General features: G+C 40.6%; 1 protein-coding gene across 1 annotated transcript in view; it reads right to left on the minus strand.

Annotated features, from left to right (window-relative positions):
• Positions 1-167: 167 nt before the first annotated feature.
• Positions 168-20,471, minus strand: part of LOC123976424 (FERM, ARHGEF and pleckstrin domain-containing protein 1-like) — a 66,984-nt gene continuing 46,680 nt past the window's right edge. Inside the window, exons 8-27 of the mRNA XM_046058597.1 lie at positions 19,844-19,991; positions 19,127-19,222; positions 18,784-18,950; positions 18,613-18,681; positions 18,354-18,429; positions 17,813-18,014; positions 9,901-10,109; positions 9,531-9,620; positions 7,402-7,535; positions 6,477-6,558; positions 6,244-6,305; positions 5,549-5,724; positions 5,290-5,420; positions 5,017-5,085; positions 4,817-4,906; positions 4,556-4,638; positions 3,983-4,095; positions 1,398-1,558; positions 518-625; positions 168-365 (exon numbers count right to left, since the gene is read on the minus strand). Coding sequence (XP_045914553.1) covers positions 168-365; positions 518-625; positions 1,398-1,558; positions 3,983-4,095; positions 4,556-4,638; positions 4,817-4,906; positions 5,017-5,085; positions 5,290-5,420; positions 5,549-5,724; positions 6,244-6,305; positions 6,477-6,558; positions 7,402-7,535; positions 9,531-9,620; positions 9,901-10,109; positions 17,813-18,014; positions 18,354-18,429; positions 18,613-18,681; positions 18,784-18,950; positions 19,127-19,222; positions 19,844-19,991 — 2,464 coding nt within the window. The remainder of the gene's footprint in view (positions 366-517; positions 626-1,397; positions 1,559-3,982; positions 4,096-4,555; positions 4,639-4,816; positions 4,907-5,016; positions 5,086-5,289; positions 5,421-5,548; positions 5,725-6,243; positions 6,306-6,476; positions 6,559-7,401; positions 7,536-9,530; positions 9,621-9,900; positions 10,110-17,812; positions 18,015-18,353; positions 18,430-18,612; positions 18,682-18,783; positions 18,951-19,126; positions 19,223-19,843; positions 19,992-20,471) is intronic.

Genomic DNA, 20,471 nt, shown 5'->3' on the forward strand with positions numbered 1-20,471 from the left:
ATTGTGATTTCTGGATTTTTTTTTTTTTAAGATTATGTCTCTCACAGTGGACATGCACCTACGATGACAATTTCAGACCCCTCCATGATTTCTAAGTGGGAGAACTTGCAAAATAGCAGGGTGTTCAAATACTTATTTTCCTCACTGTAGCTATGGTATTGGGTTAATTATAACGTTATACATCCCCACCAGTGATCACCCACAGTAAGGTACCTCTCAAAGGTGTACTCGCTCTCTGATCTGAAGTAGTACACGTGGGATTTAAAGTGGAGTTTGAAGACGTAGTCCTTGTGGATGTTCTCCGACTCAGACGGGACGGTGACAGAGTAGCCCAGCAGAGGAAGGCTGGCCAGAGGGTAGTCGTCCTGTGAGCAGACGAGCCAGAGGGACAGGAGATGCTCAATAATCATCTTCAGTTAGTAGCAATCGTAATACGTATCCCACTTTCCCTTATCAGACCAATTGCCATATCAATTCATTACAGTGTCGTTTTCACTTCACTGTTACTGTATCTAACCTGGTGTGACTTGTAGAAAAAGAGGCTGAAGTTGGTGAAGACCACCCAGAGTTTCTGCCAGCCGTTACTGTTCTTAAACTTCCTCAGCAGGTTACCTGACAGCTGGTTCTGGAAACACAAAAGAGGAGGAAAGAGAAGAGAACAGGGTCAACAAAAGCCATGCAACGCTAAATAAAAAAGTCAGATTCCATTAAAACCTATAAAATGGGGGCGAACAGACAGGAAAGAAAAATATGTTAGCTGTAATTACACTTTAAAACACTGTATGTACACTGTAAAACTCTTTCACGTTTAACTTGTTTGGCAAGAGGCTGGTACAGTGCTACCAAACATTCAGGAATATTTAATATCCAGTACTTTTGTGTGTCCAGTAAAATGTAATTATCTCTATTTTCTCTCCATTTATCAGGAGGGTTCATCATCATGTGAATTTCCCTACATGGATCAATACATGTTTGCTTTTGCAGTACCTTCTGACTCCAGCAGGTGTCACTAAAGGACAGGCTGTGTGTTCTGTACCAGCAAACCACAGAGAGAGACTTGGGCCCCTGAAGTCTGCAGAGGGGCCTCGTCAACTCACTGGACAGACTACAGGCCTCTAGTTATGTCAGCGTGGATGGTCAAACAGACAAATAGGAGATGGAGATAGGAAAGACACATAGTGAAAGAGGTAAAGATGGAGGTATAAAAGAGAGGAAAGGAGACGTGAAGAAAAGTAAGATGAAAAGAGGACTAGGATAGACGACACAGACTAAAAGCACTGAACAAAAACTTGCAACACAGCTACAAGTCCTAACAGGAAAATGGGTATGTGATGTGTGGTAGGAAAAAAGAGCTGAAGAGAGAAGACGATTAATAGCACACAAACACAGACGGGTACCTCCACAGCTACACTGAAGTCCACCATGGACACGCTGGTGTTGCGATGCCAGCACACGTGCACGGTGGTGTTACCACGGTGTCCCTGACGCTCTAGAGACGAGCGCGAGCCACAGAGCTCCTCCTCCGACTCCAGCTCAGCTCCACCTTCCTCCGACAGCTCTGGGGAACGACGGGCAGGTCAAACATGCTGGTTAGCAGACAGAGCTAAGCTCTCACTGGGTAGGATTTTAAATTAAATGGACACAAACTCTCCACCATTTAATAAACTGATTTTTACTGTCAGTTTATCTGTAGAGTACATTTAAAAACAGCAAATGTTGACCAAAGTCCTTTACAGAGATATGAGATTATTTGATTAATGATTACAATTAAATCAAAAGGTATAGTTAAGAGGATATAAGTGAATTAGGCAAGCATATAATAAATAACACTAATAAATAATTCTGGATAAAAATCATAAAAACATAATAGCAGCATTGTTCGCACAAATATAAAGCACATTATGGCTTTCTATTAACATAATTAGTTTTTAAAATATAGTTTCCTCTGCGTTTTTGAAATACTGACTAATACATTTCAGGTTTTAGTATTAAATTCCTCCCTTCTTCATAAATCTTGCCTGAGTAATGAAGCCCTGTAAATGACAAAATGGAGTAAAAGGTTATCAGACAAGTCAGTATAGTCTATCAATAAATAACATGATTAGCTAGATAATAAAAAGAGTAAATATATGAAATATAAAGCTTTAAACTTTTCCTAAAACCTCTAATAAGTTGGTAAGTACAGAAGCATAATGAATGGCACTTAAAAGACCAAATATAGTAAAACATAGTTGTTGTAAAATAAAATGAGCTAGTGAAAGATAAATATAAAATAAAATAAGTTTTAATTCATTTTTATCAACCCTTCAGTGGTAAATAAAAACAGATAAAAAAATCTCTCTCTTTATTTTACCAAATATATGGAGGTTTCAACTGAAGTGAACAGCTTTACATTTCTTTTTTACTCTATATAATTATCTAACAGTATTATTTATTATAATGGGCTATATTTCTGACTTGTCTGATAGCCCTTTAGCGCCTTTTGTTGGTTTTGGGCCTCTAATCATCTTATAACAGCAAACAAAGTAAGCTTTCAGGAATATATAAAACTCTGCCATCAGCTGTTGAGGGGTTGGAAATAATTAAAAGCGTCAACTTTCGCTTTTGGAGCTCTTTTTTTGGGGTACAAAATGTGAAACTACAACAATGTTGTCATGGCATTCTTCCTAGAACTTAATGCAGAAGTGCTGATTAGAGACGGCTGACTATTACAGTCATAGCTTTTATTGTTGATAAATCGATGGATCGAATCAGGACTAAACCCCCGAGAAACAAGCTCTGCAATATCCTGAAGATTGTTTTGTTACACATAACTGGCTAATGTTCTGTATTTTAACTGGCTGCAGCTGACAATCAAAATTGCCATTTAACAACTTGTCTGGATCCAGAGCAGCAGCACACTATGTGCACACTTTGGTTTGGGCCTCATGCTTTGGCTTTTTTAGGTTGTAGACCCTTTTATTAGACTTGGATGTAATTTTGTTAACAACAATCTGGCTTTAATAGATTCACTCTGGTCATTATTGAGTACAGCTAACCGAGCTATCCTTACCAAATTTTGTTTTGCTATTTTTGTGTGCTTACAGCAAAAATATATAAAAGCATACACAAATCAAATCGTAACAGATAAATAAAATGTTAATATTCATCTCAGTCTGAAAATGTGTGCACAAACAGGACAAAGTGCTGAGCCAAACGAAAGGAGAACAATTGCCTTTTTGTCATTACTTGTAAGTTAATACCCCTTTAACTGTTGGAGTTGTACATGTACATGGCAGGTAATTTAACCGAGGGACAATGGAGACGTTGCACCAAAGTTCACCAGGTGGAGGCCTCATTTAACATTGTGACAGACGTTTAAGATGAAGAATGAGTAAAGAGAAGAAGAGAAGGGGGGGCAACAGCTGGGTCATGGACCCACATATATCAGGTGACATTAAAAATATGATCAAAGACCATCTGGAACAATTCAGTGGGATTATTCATGAGGTGCTAAAAGCAGCCGTCTGTCCTGTTACAGGAAAAGAAAGGGAGGTAGAGACTGAAATTTATCCTCACTCCGTGGGGTGTGTATAGTTATGTAGACTATAGGCAGAGAGATCATCCATTTCCCTCACAGAAAGACCTTATTGATGGAAGCAGATATTAGTCAGTACAGCTAACAGGTCCCAGCTTAAGTTCCTGTGTCATATTAACTTCAGCTGGGAGATTTTGGCAAGCAAAGCAGTCATGGGTGACAAAACATTTCCAGAAATACCTCTCCTGTGGGACTTAACTTTCTGGTTCCCACAGTGTCTCAGACAGTCCTGAAATACTTTGATGATTTAGGGATGTTTGGACAGGAAGTAATTAGCAGGTTTGAGTCACAGTAACTCCGGATTGATAATTCAAATCCTTTTTTTTTTTTTTAAACTGAGGGGAAACTACAGACCTGTTCTAGTTCCAGTCTCTTTCACACACATACATCAGAGGACAGACTTACTGTTGTCAGAGAGGCTGGTGGATAGCAGGTCAGTGTTTGTGCTGCTGCTCTGCTCCGCTAGGTCAATGGCCATCCGGATGTCCTCCACCCACCGCTCCATCTCTGACGCACAGCTGGACAGAGACGGAGAAGAGGACAGCGAGTAAGAGATATTAGGGAAACATCAATTACAGACAGAAAGAACCTGAAAGAACCAGAACCAGAAAGAATATGTATCGCCATTCTAAAAAAAGGTGCTCGGGGTCTGATCAACACAGTAAAAAGTCACAATAAAGTCTGCGTAGCGCAATACAGTCTCTATTATACAGCCACAGATTAAACTTTTTATTGAGTAACTGAATGGAAAATAGGTCACACAGTCCTATTTCATTAGAGGACAACCAAACTGTGGCAGAAGTCCTGTAGAAAAAATACCATTTTATAAGGTGGACCTGTATGAAACTTTAAATTAAATAACTAAAACACATCCATTCTTGTAATATTCCCTCATTACATACATTCACACTAAATATTTTAAATATTACACCTTCTGTTTGTGGTCTTGCGTGTGTTTACGTGTGTGTTGATGTATACCTGGCTGCCACCACCACAGACTGCCGCTGTCCAAACAAGGTGAACGAATGAGGAACTCCCCACTCCTCCTCACTTTCTCTGATCTGCAAACAAACACACTCCTTAGCGGGAGACCTCAGTACTCGCAACATTTGGTCGGAAAATGTACATGCATGTAATAGAATCCATAACCACTGTAACAATAAGCCCTAAATAAAATACAATTTCACTGTAAAAGTTTTTGTAACTTTGCAGGTTAAAGAACAGTTAATCTTCGCATACCGTCATGCCATACAGGGGCAGCTGGCCGTGAACTTTAAACTGGTTGGACGGGGTCATTCCTCGACTGGTGTAAACCAAGGAATCACTGAACTGGAGAGGACAAAGAGAAGGAAGAAAAGAGAGAATAAGTGTTAGTTAGCGTTTGTTTCTTTTCATCGCCGATGTTAGATTCACTTTGAAAAGTAGCTGAAATGTAATACCAGGAAGAACATCCTCTGCTGAAGACCCTTTCCTGAGAGCTTGCTGAGGCAACCGAGCCTGATAAATTCCTGCAAGTTAAACACAAACATGCTGTAGAAAACATGACAGCAAGAGTGAAAGCTGAGATACATAAATTAGCAGAATGTAGGAAATCTTGTAAGTGTTGTTTTAAAACTGAATAATTCACACCTCAAGCATGGAAACTATTTAAAAGTCAGTCTCTTGTACTAATAACATCCTTCCTCTCAATAAATGAATGCAAAGAGTCTAACCCTCCCGGGGATGGCGAGGTTGTCGATACCGGTCAAATCTTTCTTTAGCTCTAGAAGCTTCTGGAAGTTCTCCATCTTCATCATGGCGCCTTGGAGCTGCAGCACCATCTCAGAGATGTCTGCCAGGGCCGCTGAAAGAAATATGAAAACATTGTTCTAATTAAACAGTGACAAATTTAGTTTCACAAGTACAAAAATATGCATGAGGGAGGAAAAGGTGAAGAGGGTGAAAAGAAACAAAATAAAGGCACACGTGTACCTCTGCAGTCCCTGAAGTCATCGTGGGTGGGCGGGAAGTGCTTGCAGAGCCTCTCCAGGATGAGTTTGTAGTGCAGCAGGCGGTGAAGAGGCCTGAGGAGGAAGATGTTGAGGGGCAGGTAGCAAACTCTCTGCTGCTCAAATTCTCGACACAGAGCCTCCGCCTTCCGACTGGACCTGAGCGACAGTGAGGATGGAGACACTGTTGCTTATCCTTTGCTCTTTTCTTCTGTTATTTAATTTCACATTATGTCCTGCCTCTCCCACTAACTGCAGATGGAAACTAGCTACAAGCTAAATTTGGTACAAAGCCTGTCTTTTCTTATAGGATTAATGTTTTTATACATGGTCCCTGACGAATACCTTCAATAAAGCAAAAATTAATAAAATAAAAACAAAACTTGCTGTGCTTCTTTTTTAGGTGTGTTAGTGATCTAAGCGAGGGCAAAAGTCTGGTGAAGCGAACAGTTGCAAAACATGCTGTGTACACTTAACTTAATGCTCTGTACTTTAAAAATCAATTTGGAAAGCTAATGTGTCATGGTAATAATGTTAGCCTTTCCAATAGCCTCCATTCAAAGTTTGACTGTTGATGACTGGTGATTCTTGTGAATATTATGTTCTTATGAACTGAATCAGAACTTGCCAATAACCTTGGACTTTTTGCCTCGTACGGGTTTGTTCTCTTTCACCTACCTACAGGCCCGTTCCAGTTCGACCAGGCACTCTGAATGTTTTTGAAGATGAACTGTCATCTGCTGCAGAGGCAAAAGAAAGAAAAAAGGATTCAAGTAAAGATAAGAGATAAAGAGAGGCACAAAGAAGGAAACCCTTTTGCCTCTCATTTTACATTTCTACAACTGTAATCCAAATCTTATACAGACAACAAGGAGTTAAAGTGCAAAAGAATATGTGGAAGGTATAGTTACCCTCAGACCCTGAATGTTCTTAAGGAGAATGTCCCCAATTCGCTGATAGTCTCCTTTTATGTGGGCATTAGAACGTCCCTCCCTGAAAGATAAAAGAAATGAGAGCTTCTTTTATGTGCAGTAAAAATTACTCACCAGTAGGTGTCAGACCAGAGCTAAGATTTTCAAGACTGGAAGATCTTGACTCAAATCCCACAATCTCATTCATTTTACCAGCTAGTCCATGGGCCCTCTCCAAAAGCATGGTGGGTGTGTGTGTGTGTGTGTGTGTGAAATAACAGACAAGATTCCCACAGGCGGAAATAAGGACTTTGCAGTAGTTCCCATGCAACGTCACATTAGTCTTTTCATGTCACTTTATTTATTCAGGATGAAGCCATGGTGTAGGTTTAGGTTTTAATTAAAACAACATAATGTGATGGTGGTATGTGACTTAAAAAGTGAATAAAAAATGTGCTGTTTATTAATTATCCCATTTGTCTCCACTTAAAGAAAACAAGTAAATATGTTGAATTAAAATCCTTGACTTACCAGTAACAGTAACTCACAGTAACACACAACCCATCTTTGGGTTGTGTGTTACTGTGAAACATGATACAGATGCTGATACAGAAACACTACAGTGGGGTGAATGTCTTTGTCTTGCAAAAGCACAATAGCAAATGGCTGAACTCTAATCTGGTCTTAAAATGCTTCTCATCAGTGGTTTGTTCACACCTGGTAATCATATTTAATTGTCCAAGTTTTACTATTTCAATCGTCTGTAAAGAAGATCAAAAAGTAACCGTTTTTATGAATAAATGTATACGACACAGTATGTAGGTGCATTTAAATTAGATGCTTGCGTCGTCTGCCATTTTACAGATGCAATTTCCTGTCTCCTCGTAACAAATATTTCTAAATGGGGGCCCAGAAAGATACTGACCACTGTGCCAGCCGCTGCTCCACCTCTTTGAGGAATCCCTGGTGAAACTTGTAGACCGGATCGTAGCTGGCGGAGATCAGGTTCTTAACAAGGTCTGGGAAGGCATCGTCTTTCCCTGCGACGCTCTTGAAAGACTACAATGGACAAACACACACATGATATTCACATTTCCTTAAGATTTATTCTCCATCTACAGTCTTATCTCTGTGTAGTACTCAGAATTAACAACCATATCGTTCAGAAAGACCAAATATGATTGATAAGTTTAGGTCCTGGAGAGTCCTTACATCTGTATCTGAGAGAGACATTAAGGGAAGTGATATGCAATGAATGACTTTAAGCTTAGAGCCAAAACATTTCAGCGATTAGTTAAGAGGCAGAGAATTAATCTGCAACTATTTTGATAATATATTTATCGTTTAAGTATTTTTTATTTCAGCAAAAATCCTAGAAATTCTCAAACTTGCTTCTTTTCTTCAGCTTATGTAATAATATATTGTATATTTTGGGGTTTTAGGCTGTTGGTCGCACAAAAAAAGGAATTTCAAGACGGCACTCTGGACTTTAGAAAATGACAGGCATTTTCCTCTATTTTCTGATACTTATCGACAAAATCTACTGAGAAAATAATTGTCAAAATCATCTATAATGAAAATAATCATTAGTTGAAGCCCTAGCTAAGGTAGGACTATGTCATAACATCATGCTTTGTTACAAATGAATGCAGTTCTTCTAAATGTAAATGACAGTGATTAAATATGAGGAACCCCCCCCCCCCGGCCCGATTACGATTATAGGGGTCGTCCAGCTGTTTCACAGAAGGACTCAGTGGGAGAGAGGAAGGGTGACAGCGAGACGAGAGAGGGAGGGGAAGGGTGTGGGATCTCTGGTGTGAGCGTTGCCAGCCAAAGAAAATATTTAAGAGGTTTTCAAAAGAAGTGCCAGCGCACGCCTTTCCTCCCACATCAAAGAAGGTGGAAACTACTGTTGAGAGGAAAAACAGCTGAGAGGCAGAAAAATACACGAGAGGGGAAATATGATATTTTCCCCTTCACAGCGAGGTCAGGAGTCAGGGTCAGCTTCATAATATTAACGGGACAGGTCCTCAGCAGGCAGGTGCTTGGACCTGTGTTTTTAACATTGGTGGTCTCTCTACTCATGAATCCTCCTGCTGCTGATCTAACCCTCAGACAGACAGTAAAGTTAAATCACATAAATGGCAAAGAAAAATCCTGACGCAAATTAAGCTGCACTTTCATCCCAGGATTGAAGATGCAGATTGAGTATTTTCTTTCCTGTGTGTGTTAAAGTGGTTTTACTTGTAAACTGAAGAGCCACGACAGTCTGTGCAGTCATAAAGAAGAAACAAGATGCTAGCTTAAGCTGAATTCTAACACATGCACGGCTTTCTTGTGAAAAACAAAAGAGTGAGCGTCATTTTGAAAGTAACACATGCTCGCTTGGAAGCTGTATTTTCATCTGTCCTGCGCAAGAAAAAAAAATGCTCATAAAGCTTCAGACGTTGAACCTCAGTCTTCAGTCCCGGGCCAAACTAAATGCAAATAAAAGCCCATTTTCGGAAAAGGGAATTAAAAAGGCCAAAATACGGGAACAGAGAGCTGAAGTTAAACCCCTTGACCCAATATTTTGGAGTTCAAACGACCAAACTGAGCTCAATTTCTCGATATTTAGGCTATAAAAACACCAAACTCTCATCCTAATTCCACTGCACAAACCAACTCTGACTCACTGTCCCAACATGTAAGCTTTTAAAAGACCAACTTTAGCTCACTGTACCAAAACTCAGGGCTTTGAAATAACCAGCGTTGACTCACTATTAAAGTGCAGCGGCTTTAAAGAGACCAACCGAGGTTCAGTCTCCCTGTGAGCTATGCAGGGCTGTGTACTTTAGGGAATGTGTTTACACTTGGCCAGACTAGCTCCTGGTCATAACACAGATGGCTTTTCAAAGCTCTCTCTCTTTCTCTCTCTCAGCCAGTTGAGAGTGGCCTTGCAGTTAGCACGGACATGGCAATAGACAAGGCTAGACAGAGTGAAAAAACACTTAATCACCACGAAAAGTAGGAGTTTGTACTCTAAAGAAACGACATGTGCAGAAATGTATTTACCTCTGTGATGACCTGCAGGTCTTTGAGGTAGGTCCGCTCTGTGGTCAACAGTTCCTTGGCTATGAAGTAGGCCTTGTCTGTGGGAAACTTCTGGACAGAAACAAAAAGGTGAGATCGATCCATCTGTCCACCCATTCTCCTAGCCACTGACAAATTCCTTTGGTTCTTTTTCTAAACAGCTTTAATCTATTCATCCACCTATTTAAACCTCCACACTTAAATGTTGAGAAATTGGTTTTATTACCATAAACGAACAAGATCACTAGCAGCAAGTTTGACAACCTGCATCACCCTCAACAGCACATTTTCCTTTGTGAGGTTTTATATTAACAATATACATTATACATCCACTCTCTCCCCCCATGCTCACCTTCCTGCTCGCCTCCTCGTCATCATCGTTGCGGACACATCCGGCATCGGTGAGCAGCGGGCTGGTGAGAGGTGACAGCCGCCGTCCCTCAGGACTCTGACCTGGACCCAGGACACCAATGCTGCCCATTCCCTGTCCATTTACAGAGCCGTTACCGTTAACAATCACACAGGGGCTTCCCACTGGAGAGTCCTCTGAACCGGGACTTTCTGTGGGGAGGAGAATAGAAAAAAATGGAAAGGGGAGGGAGACGGGGACAGGAATAGAAGAAAGAGTGAGATAAGGGAAAAGATGACAGGAGAGGATAAGGGACAGAGTTAAAACAGATTCTGTGTGCACGATACAAGAAGCCATTCAACTACTTTCATGAAATTCACTGCCATCTTCCTTATCATTTAATTCTCATAGTGGCATTTTCATTCTTTCCTCAGACACTTCTCAATAGAGGAGGTTTCTAGATTCACCCAGCATTTAGAAGCTCAGGATACATATTCCCTAATATTCCTGACGCAAATTAACCAATGTAACCAACCTGTGTGGCGATGAATTTCAAGGTTATACAATGCCACACAATCAATCTTAAAGAGAACAAAAACAAAACAACAATGCTAAATCTACTCTATTTCTCAATTTGTATGATCTAAAATATTGTTACAAAACCTAGAAACAGGAAGGGAAACAATATTTTTAAGTAGATGTTAGTATGGAGCTATGGATTATCAGTTTATTTGCAATACTTAATAAAAGGCCATATCTGTGCATTATAAGAGAAAGTAGAAAGACAAATAATCCAGCTGTGCATACTAAAAAGCTGTCAAGTTGCAATAAATAAGGTTATAAGATACATCTATAGTCTTCGTAATGCAATGTAAGCAAGGGATATTTTAACAAGTACTTTCATTACCACTTAATCTGCCAATTATTGTCTTAGTTAATTCATTTATCATTTCACTTTTCGTTTCCCAGAATCCAAGGCGATGTCTTTAAATGTTTTGTTTTGTCTGATCAATGGTCGAAAACGGAAATATATTTTAGTTTTCGTTCACGTATCACATTTGAGAAGCTGTAACCAGAAAGTGGTTGATATTTTTGCCCAAAACATGATTAACCGATTATCAAAAAATTTAATTAAAGATTAATTTTCTGTTAATGGACTGAATGATTAATGCAGCTCTAGTTAAAAAAGTATTATTGTTGCATTAAGGCAATATAGATGAATATGTTCCCATTTCCCTTAAAATGCACTATAGATATGATCTTCTACAGATATGCAATAGTCTTGCTAGGTAATGCCTAAAATCATATATTTTTAATAGGAGTCTGGTCTGATTGTAGTTGATATACTTCTGGCAACTTTCTGGAAAATTTCATCATCCGGACAGAAGACTAAAAAGTTAAACCTACTTTTCACTACAGCTAGGGTCACTACATGGGTTTACTACATAGTACTAAATTGTGACTGTATACTTGCCCAGGTGCAAAGTTTCCAAAGAGTCCACTGTTCTACACCAAACTGGATCATGGGTAAAACCATGGCAACCACTGAGTGCAGATCTGTGACGGGTGCTATAAAAGAACTTCCCACCATTTAGAAAAAAAACCAAAAACTAGTACAACAACAAACACAGGTGAAACAACGAGCTAGGAAACATGAAACACAAACAGAAACGGGTCAAATCATGTGTGCACATGCTGAACAAAACGGACAACCTCTACTCTCAGCCTAGCTACTACAACACAACACAAGACACAGGTGGGCGGGCCGGGGGGGATGGGGGGGTCACAAGTCAAGCAGGCTGAGGGTATGGGGGGGTAGTTGGAGATTGGTTCCCTCTACAGAAAATTCTGGAGTCCCTTTTCTTCAAACATACAGGGTCGGTTTTTATTGACACTAGTGCACAAAATCAGTTACAGTGTTAAAAGGACAAATGAAGGTAGAGTACAACCTCAAAAAAGTCACAAGAAAAAAATCCAGTTGGTGTGTGTGATGAAAATAAAGAAGGACAGGTGTGCAGAAATACAAAGTGTTGAAAGAGTGACAAAGAAAACCAGTGAGTCAGTGCGTCTTTAGGCCATATAGTCAATGTGCGTTAAGGAAAATGATCCTTTCAGTGCTGGATTGTCAGTAGTTTAACCTTTGCATGTTCAGTTTGTATCAAACACTGTGGACTACAGTCTTGGCATGCACCATGAAGTAAATGCGGGACATGCAAAGTAAAACTGCCACCAATCTTCAAATCACAGAATTGGAAGAATAGCCAGACTGCAGGTTTAGTCGTTCAAAAGAAGTCAGTGAGTAAAAAGTGTGTTATGTAAACAGGAAGAGAAGCACAGATGTGATGCTAAAATACCACCGTTTTAATAACCTAAATTAAAGAAAATGGTTTGATATTTAGAGAAATATGCTTGTTTGGTCCTTTGCCAAGAGGTAAACGATTGATACAATTCTCATGTCAGCCCAGCGTATACAAAGCAGGTTAGCTTATCTTAGCATAAAGACTAGCAACAGTGGAAAACAGCAACAAAAGTTACCAAAATGTAACAAAAGTCGTAATACTCCAATGAAACGTGTTCATTTGTGAGCTTTTATGGTGCAAATAGTTGGATTTTGTCGCCTTCGGTCAGAGCCAGGCTAGCTGTTTCCACCCGTTTCGAGAAGGGTCCAGCTGCAGCTGTTGTTGGCCTTTAAAGAATAAAACGGTTTGCATTAGGATCTATACTCTATGTGAGCTGAGATTAACGATCAACGTTTTTTGCGCGGTGTCTTCTGGGACAAACCATATATTTGGAAGTTCTACTTCCGTCAGGTCTGTGGGCTGCAGCTGGATATACTTGCCTGTTTCCAGTCTTTGTGCTAAGCTAAGCTAATGGCAGCTGGCAATAGCTTCATATTTACTGTACAAATATAAAAGTGGTATCGATCTTCTCACGTATCTCTTGGCAACAAATCAAATAAGTGCATTGCCAAAAATGTTGAACTACTCAAAGCATCAGTCAAATACAATCACGTCATCAGTGTGTACACTGCAGAAGAAACTACAATCATTTTACTTTTCATTTTAGAGTAAATCTAGCAAATTTGGCTTTGATTAACTCCATTAACATACAAATGACAATATGAATACAAAATCACAATCTATCAGTCTGTTGCTGTATGTACAGAACATTGAAATGACAAAAAGCCTCAATGGAAGTAACTTTCTGCAAGTGCTGTTTGGTGACAGGCAGTGAAAGGGAAGACAAGGAGGACTCAACTCCAGTATTCACATGTGTATGTTCATCTTTTGATAGTTCTTGGACTTTCACACCTTACAAAATAAAACGCCACGTACCTCAAAGATATCTTCTTTTTTATTGCACTTACATTTGCATTAAGCTTAACTTTACTTATGTCTGTCTACTTTCACCTTCTCACTCTCTGTTAATAGAGCATTGGAGTTGAGTCAGCCCTGTTTCGTCCTTGTGCGCAGTGAGGAAACCCGGGGCAAATATACAATTGGTTTCTAAATATTTGAAAAAGACAGTGCAGTTAATTACACACGACGGTGTAGTAATAAAAAAGGCATGAAAACTCTAATATCCCATGAGAAGAAAAGTTTGTGTCTGAAAGCGGAGAAACCTACACATTTCTAGAGTTGTTAAGTTTGTGTTAAACTGCATGCTATGCCTCTCAAACATTTGAAACCATTTACAGGCCCGTGACAGAAACACAGAGTGACAAAGTGAGCAAAAACAGAGCAGACTGACAGAAAAGCAGGGATCTTGCTTGCCTGGTTAACATGCATTCAGAGTAAAGAAAAGGAAATGGTGAGAAAACAGCATTTTTTTCCCCCTCCTCGCTAACAGAAGACATGCTTAAAAACAGTGCATTTACAAAGTATGAAGCATGAATATTTGATTCAGGATGAAGCCTCTCGGGAAAGACATTTATTCCAAGTTAAGTTTGTAGATTGAACCCCTAACATCACTGTTTTCTGGAGCACTAATGCTCCCTGAGTAATAGTGTATTCATGGAAAGGTGGCTAAGAAGTTAACTCTGAAATAGCTTTTCCTGAAATTGTGTGCCAATTCTAATGATGTAGTTTAAATTGGTGTTTTCATGCACTCAATCATTCATAAGCAGCTTTAGAACCAACGTAGATCCAAATTCAGAAAAGTATGCATGCAAATTAAAAATACAATTTGGACTGTTAGTAGGTAGGTTCAGAAAAAATAATTCCCCTCAACTCACTGAAATGCCTGCATTCAAGCTAAATGCTAACGTCAGCATGCCAACATGCTCAACGTGACAATGCTAACATTGGAGATGTTTAATGGTTTTTATCAATGTTCACAGTTTAGCGCGATAGCATGCTAACATTTGCTATTTATGCGCTAAACACAAAGCATAGCTGAGGCTAATGGGAGTGTTGTTAGCTTTGTTGGTATTTAGCCATAAACCAAAGTATTGGACAAATAAAGGCTGGATTTTATTTGTTTTGGGAAAAATATATAGACATTGACATAGACATATATAGACTGTTTTTTTAGGCAGAGTGCCAAACTGAACTCCAGTGTAGGAGAAGCACACCTGTTTTCTCTTATGAACTTAATTGACTGAAGTTTATCCCAATGCACTGTTGCAGTACAAACAACAAAAAGCCTGTAGAAAGCAGACAGCCAGCAAATGACAGTGATGGGGATGGAGGGCCAGCATACCTTCAATAAAAACAGCATTGTAACAAAAGAAAGAACTGCATCCAAAGAAAGTGAAAGATAACAGTGAGATACATTTTTGTGTGTGGTCGTAGTGCATGCCAGGGGCCAAGCTGAGCAAAGCAGACAGCTATGGGTGGTCACAGGTTTAAGGACGATGGTTGGCGTGTTTGATTATTGCTTATTGTGTGCGCAAGTGTGAAAGATAGAAAAAAGAACGATAGAAATAAAGACTGAAAAAAAGCCCATGACCAACCAACAGAAGTAGGATAAGCGCATATAATGCAACTTCAGTAGAAATTTACACACGGAGCTTCAGTTATCAAAAATACAGATATAAAAAGGTTAAAATCATGTATCATACTCTCTGTAACATTTTAATTAATGCTAATCTATCCCTGCGCTAATTCTAAATACAAAAGAGAATCACTACAAAAAGTCTCTACCACCAACATCCAAATTACAGTGCAAGTTGCCCACGACAGAAACCGAAGGAAAGCATAAAAAAGTGCTCCAAAGGAAAGGACTTCAGCTCGGCCAAAACTGAATGAGAAAGGCAGACCGGCCATTTGCTACAGCATTCCTCCTCCTGCAAATAGCTTACACATTTAACACATACTTCTACCAAGTCAAGTCTATTACTCTAAGTACAATCCAATATCTCTACTAAAACCATTTGAATATACTGTACAATTAAAGGGAAATATCTCTCAATTCAACCACCTGCGTTATCCTAGTGGTTTACCACAGTCCAAACAACCACAAACTGTATATAACATCTGACAGAAAACAGTTTTCCCTCTAAAACCTCCAATTACTTCCCATTGAAATCCCTTAGTTAACTCCAGCTATTGTCTTAAAGCATTTCTATTGCACGAGACAACAGTTAAATATTTATAAAAGTTTGATTTAGAGAAAATGCTACATTAGGACACAACAAATGCGGAAACATTACAATGACCAAGAAAGGCAGCTGGTCAACTCAAAAGCTTTAAGCCACCTAAATCAGTGCCACCTAAACATTGATTTATCTCTTACTTCAAAACCTTAATATCTTAACATTTTTTTTTTTTTTTTTTTTTTTACAAAAGCCAGCTACAATCAGCAGAATTCTAATGCCTCCTAAACAGAAGAGGAGCAATTATACTATTATGAATAATATCAATGCTATCAAATGATTTCTGAAGAAAAATGAGCAAGAATCTTCCTCCCCAGAAAAATACAATTCTACACATGAACTGATTCCTTTAGATTTCTATGAAGATTTCTAACTTCTCAACATTAATCTGTAATATCCATCTGCTCATACATGTACACTTAATACACAGCTATGGCACATTGTAAGGAAGATTTATCTTGAAACATTAGTGATGCTGATTCTTAAACATTTCACAGAGAGCTGGCAGAAATGCCTCCAGGCTTTTAGGATTGACTCTGTTGACAATTAGCCAGCCAAAGTTTTTAGTAGAGTAAAGTCAGCAGTTTGCTTAAAGGTTTGCAAAACAAATTCAATGCAAATAAAATGGGGATTTGGAAAACGCATTACCGTTATTAGGGCAGGCGTTTCTATTCACAGTTTAAAAACCTATTTAAAAATATATAAAAAATATGTGAGAACTTTTGAGCAAAATGTGTGTTATATAAGGTGTATCACAGCTTATCTAGTGTAAACAGGTGGACTACATCTATAGTATTGCAATTCACAGTTGTGTACTTCTATTAATGTAGCTGGGTGATAACAGTTCTCCAGCTTTACACAATAGTTGTTTACTAGTCTGTAATCTACTAAAGTGAGATGACTGAACAGAATTATATTTAATGTGCATTATAATGCCGAATGTGAGGCTGAACTATTCGCATCTCTTTACCATTCAACAGCTGAAAACCCGACCCCCTATATCTTCCTCGTTAAAGTGGTAACACCCTTCCTCCTCCTCTCCCTCACCATCCTCCCCCTCCTCCAGATGCAGACTCCCAAAGGAGAACTTGCTATGGGGCAGCGGGGACGAGTTCACGCCGTTCGAGTTCACCGAATTCATAGAAGTGATGGCTGCAGGGTTGCCGTACATTAACGGTTGGCTGTACGCGCTGCTGCCGGTGTCCGACTCTGTGTCGCTGGTGTCAGTGCCGCTGCTGGTAGATCCGTCGATCATTTGGACTGGCTGGTTTAGGTTGCCGTGGTTGTTACGGGCCGGGTTGTTACCGGGCTTTCCCTGACGGCTGAACAACCGCTGCACTGTGTTGGACCTCGCCTGACCTGGAACCACGAAGTTCCCCGCGTGATTGCCGTTAGTTATTATCATTCTCCGCTCCACCGGGGCAGAACACGGTGCTTGGGCGTGCAACCCCGGGCGATGAGGATCTTGCTGGTGTACAGGGGTGGATGTCAGCTGGCTGAGAATCAATGGATCAGTATCAGAGCGGTTCCTCATGTTGTTGTTATACGGTTTGGCAAAAAGTGGCGGGGTGCGGTTTGACATGATCGGGGAGTAGCTACCGTAGTGGTTTGGTGGGTGAGGTGACGGCGGGACAGCTGGAGCTTGCACTGGGAATACTCCCGGACGCTTAGTGAAATAATGCCCTCCGTCATCCCAACGTGTGGCTGAGCGCGGCTGCCCGTGCCCATTTGTCATCTCGGCGTGACTGAGAGAGTTTGTGCGGTGGTGGAAGCTGCTGATCACCGGGCTGGAGCACTGACTACGAGTCCCGGTTCCTAACGGTCGCCCTGCTGCTGCACCTCGCTTGTCTCGACCCTGAAGGATTTCATCCAGCAACGTGCTGTGGAGCGGGAGGCGGCCATGAAATGAACCGCCATTGGGCAAAATCTCTTCATCTGTTAGCTCGTGACTGACAATGAACTTGTTCGACACTGGAGACTGATCTACAGCGCTTCTGTTACCCAGCATACCTTGCTGCTGCTGCCGCTGTTGCTGCACTGTAATACCCTGCTGTTGATGCTGCTGCATCAGCCCCTGGTGATTGGTGTGATAGAACCCATTCACATCCCCAAACAGACTCCCAGCTTGCCCCCCCTTGCGACTGCTACCCCCTTGCTTATTATTATACACACAAGGCTCATCTGCATTGCTGTCATTTGCATTGCTGTGGCCCCTGGGGGCCCTGTTGTTCTTTGTCACATCACATTCACTGTCTATGTCGCTGCAGTCTATGTAAGGAATAGAGGAGCTGCTGCCTTTGTTTGCCCTGCAGGATGGACCTGGGTTGAGGAAATGTGGGTCCAGCGCAGATTCGATGCCGTGGTGGTTCTGTCGGGACTGAGTCGGGTCTGAGCCAGGCACAGCAGGTATACCGTGAAAGCCGTTGGTGGAGGATGTGGCTGCTGGTAGCTCCTTTGAACCATTAGACTCATCCAGTCTGCCTGAGTCAGGCTGGTCCGCTAACTGGACACACATGGCGTTCTGCAAATGAGGAAAATAGAAGAAAAAGACAAGAGGACAGAGAGAAAGAGGAGTGATTGGAGAGAGTTAAAGGGAAAAGCTTTTTAAATCTCTTTAATCTCTTATTTAACTGGGCTCCTTGAATTGAGTTACTGACTTTGAATAAATTGTTGTTTATGGGAACTGACTGAAGAAAGCACACATTCACACACACTCACTCCCCGGAGCTGCTCAGGACAAAAACAGCTTTGTAGCAGCTCCAGATTTAAACACAGAGAAGGGATAAAGACCTACATAAATCGTTTGTAAATGTGTACAAGTTACAAGGTGAATAAAAGGTCAGTGTCAGGTGTGCATCACCTCTTTTGGCACTTGCGATCTGAAGGAAGACGACTGAGGGGACATGCTGCTACTGGACAGAATCTTACTGTGCTTCCTGAAAAGAGAAGAGCGGACCAATGAGGTCAAACCATGTGTAAATAATTTGGAAAACAGAAAGCTGATTGCTGGTTTCTATCTTTTCTACAACAGTGTCTGCTGTGGATTGGTTACAATGGGATTCTCACAATGAATGCTGTTCCTGTTGTTGGACTAATCTAAACAAAGGAGGGAGCGTCACCTTTCAAATGGAACTTTCTTGAGCTCAGAGTCTTTCACATAATCAATGATCTGCTTCTGGGTGCGTCCACTGCAGGTACAGAGAGTTTAGAAAAGCAGGTGATGAAAAACAAATTAAAGACAAATGCAAGCGTAGTAGTTTCCTATCCTTTCCTTTCTGCCCTCTCCCTACCTGAACCGGAATGAGGATCCTCTGGTGAAGAGGATGGGCTTGGGTTTGGGCTTGGGCTCCTCGAAGAGCCTGAAGAAGGCGTGATACTCTACACAGATTTTCCAGAAGATCTTACAGCAATCCCTGCTGGCCATGGAAAACTCCAGCGTGTCGTGGTGGGCATTCTGCTGGAAGACGCAGAGGCAGATATAAGAATGGGTGGAGGTAAAAAAAAAAATAAAACAGATGCAAGATGGATAAGAGAAAGAGAGAAGTGAAGTAAAGAGAAACAAAATAGAAGAATGAGAAAAAAGGCAAAACATAAGGGAAAGGAAAGGAGACAGGAAGCGTTAAATGGACTTACAGTGGGGTCTGCTCTCAGCTTAATTAGAAACCGTTTGCGTTTGAAGCTGAGCTTGCGAACCTTGGACCAGTTGAAGGCGTTAATTTTTGTGTACCCCTGAATAAAAGAGGAGACATTATGAGATTCTGATTAATATTCATGCAAAATGAATCATAAGAGAAAAGATCAATTGCTACACACTGGAGAATGAACTTCAAATGGAAAATGTATTTACTTTTTCCCAAAATATACTGTTACAGTTCGACTCTGGCTGGCATTTTCAATTCGACAACTTCTAAGCATACAATAATATATTCTCCATGCACACAAAATGTGTATTATTTGATCCAAGATACATAAAATACATACTTTCTAGTTCCCTCTACATCTTATCCCTTTTTGAATTAATAACAAACTAAGCACAGGCAACCATGTACATTCTTCTTCCCTAGCTAAGAGGCTGCCGAGTTATCAGTGTGAATATCTTCACTATGATTTGAGCAGACAAAGATTAGTAGGTTAATAGTGGTGACACTGGAAAAGTAGCACACCACAAAAAGTTCTCTACAGAATATTAGGCATCACCTCCTTTTCAGAAAACGTTGAAGAAATTTGCAGCTCATACCTAAGACCAAGATATGCAGCCTCCTACTTGGCTCTGGAACAACTCACATTTCAGTGAGACAAAAAAAAGAAAGATTTGATGAAGGTCTTTGAATCTGATATTTATGGTTTCACCTGGAAAACCAGAACCCCAGTGTGCGCCACAGCCAGACTGAGCTTAGTACCCTCTCGGTCCTTGGCTGGGTGCAGACGAACACCGTACATCTCCAGCCGCCGAGCGATTTCCAGCAGCTGGTAGTCAGACTCAGCAGGAGTCTGCCCTCTGTGGGGGAGAGCGGTCAATCAGTTATCGATTACTTAACATGTCAATCAAACACGAGCTCAGCCAACTCTTTCTAAAGCCGAAGCAAGACACAAATATATATATTTCTTCTTTTTCTCTTGTAGATAAAGTGTCTCTGCATATATAGGTGGGCACCAGCGACTGATACGTTGGCACCAACCTTAAGAACCTTTCCTAAATGATTTGCCAACATATAGGAATATCCTTAACTAAGTGGCCATGTATTATTGTTTGTGCTGTACATACCAGGTTCTACATGTCCAGATTTATAGTAAACGGTAAAAACAAACATCTTAAAGTCTTAAAATAACACCACAGGATCAGATGGCGGTATCCACTGCTGGGCAGAAAAGAAGTTTGTTTCCTCTCAAATCTGAAAATAGCTTCCTGTTTCCTGTATGAGCTGCTGAATTAGCCACTTCCTTCCTGCGTCAGCTAGGGCAGGGTGAAGGATTGGAG

Source organism: Micropterus dolomieu, linkage group LG01, assembly GCF_021292245.1.
Source record: "Micropterus dolomieu isolate WLL.071019.BEF.003 ecotype Adirondacks linkage group LG01, ASM2129224v1, whole genome shotgun sequence".
Taxonomy (NCBI): Eukaryota; Metazoa; Chordata; class Actinopteri; order Centrarchiformes; family Centrarchidae; genus Micropterus; species Micropterus dolomieu.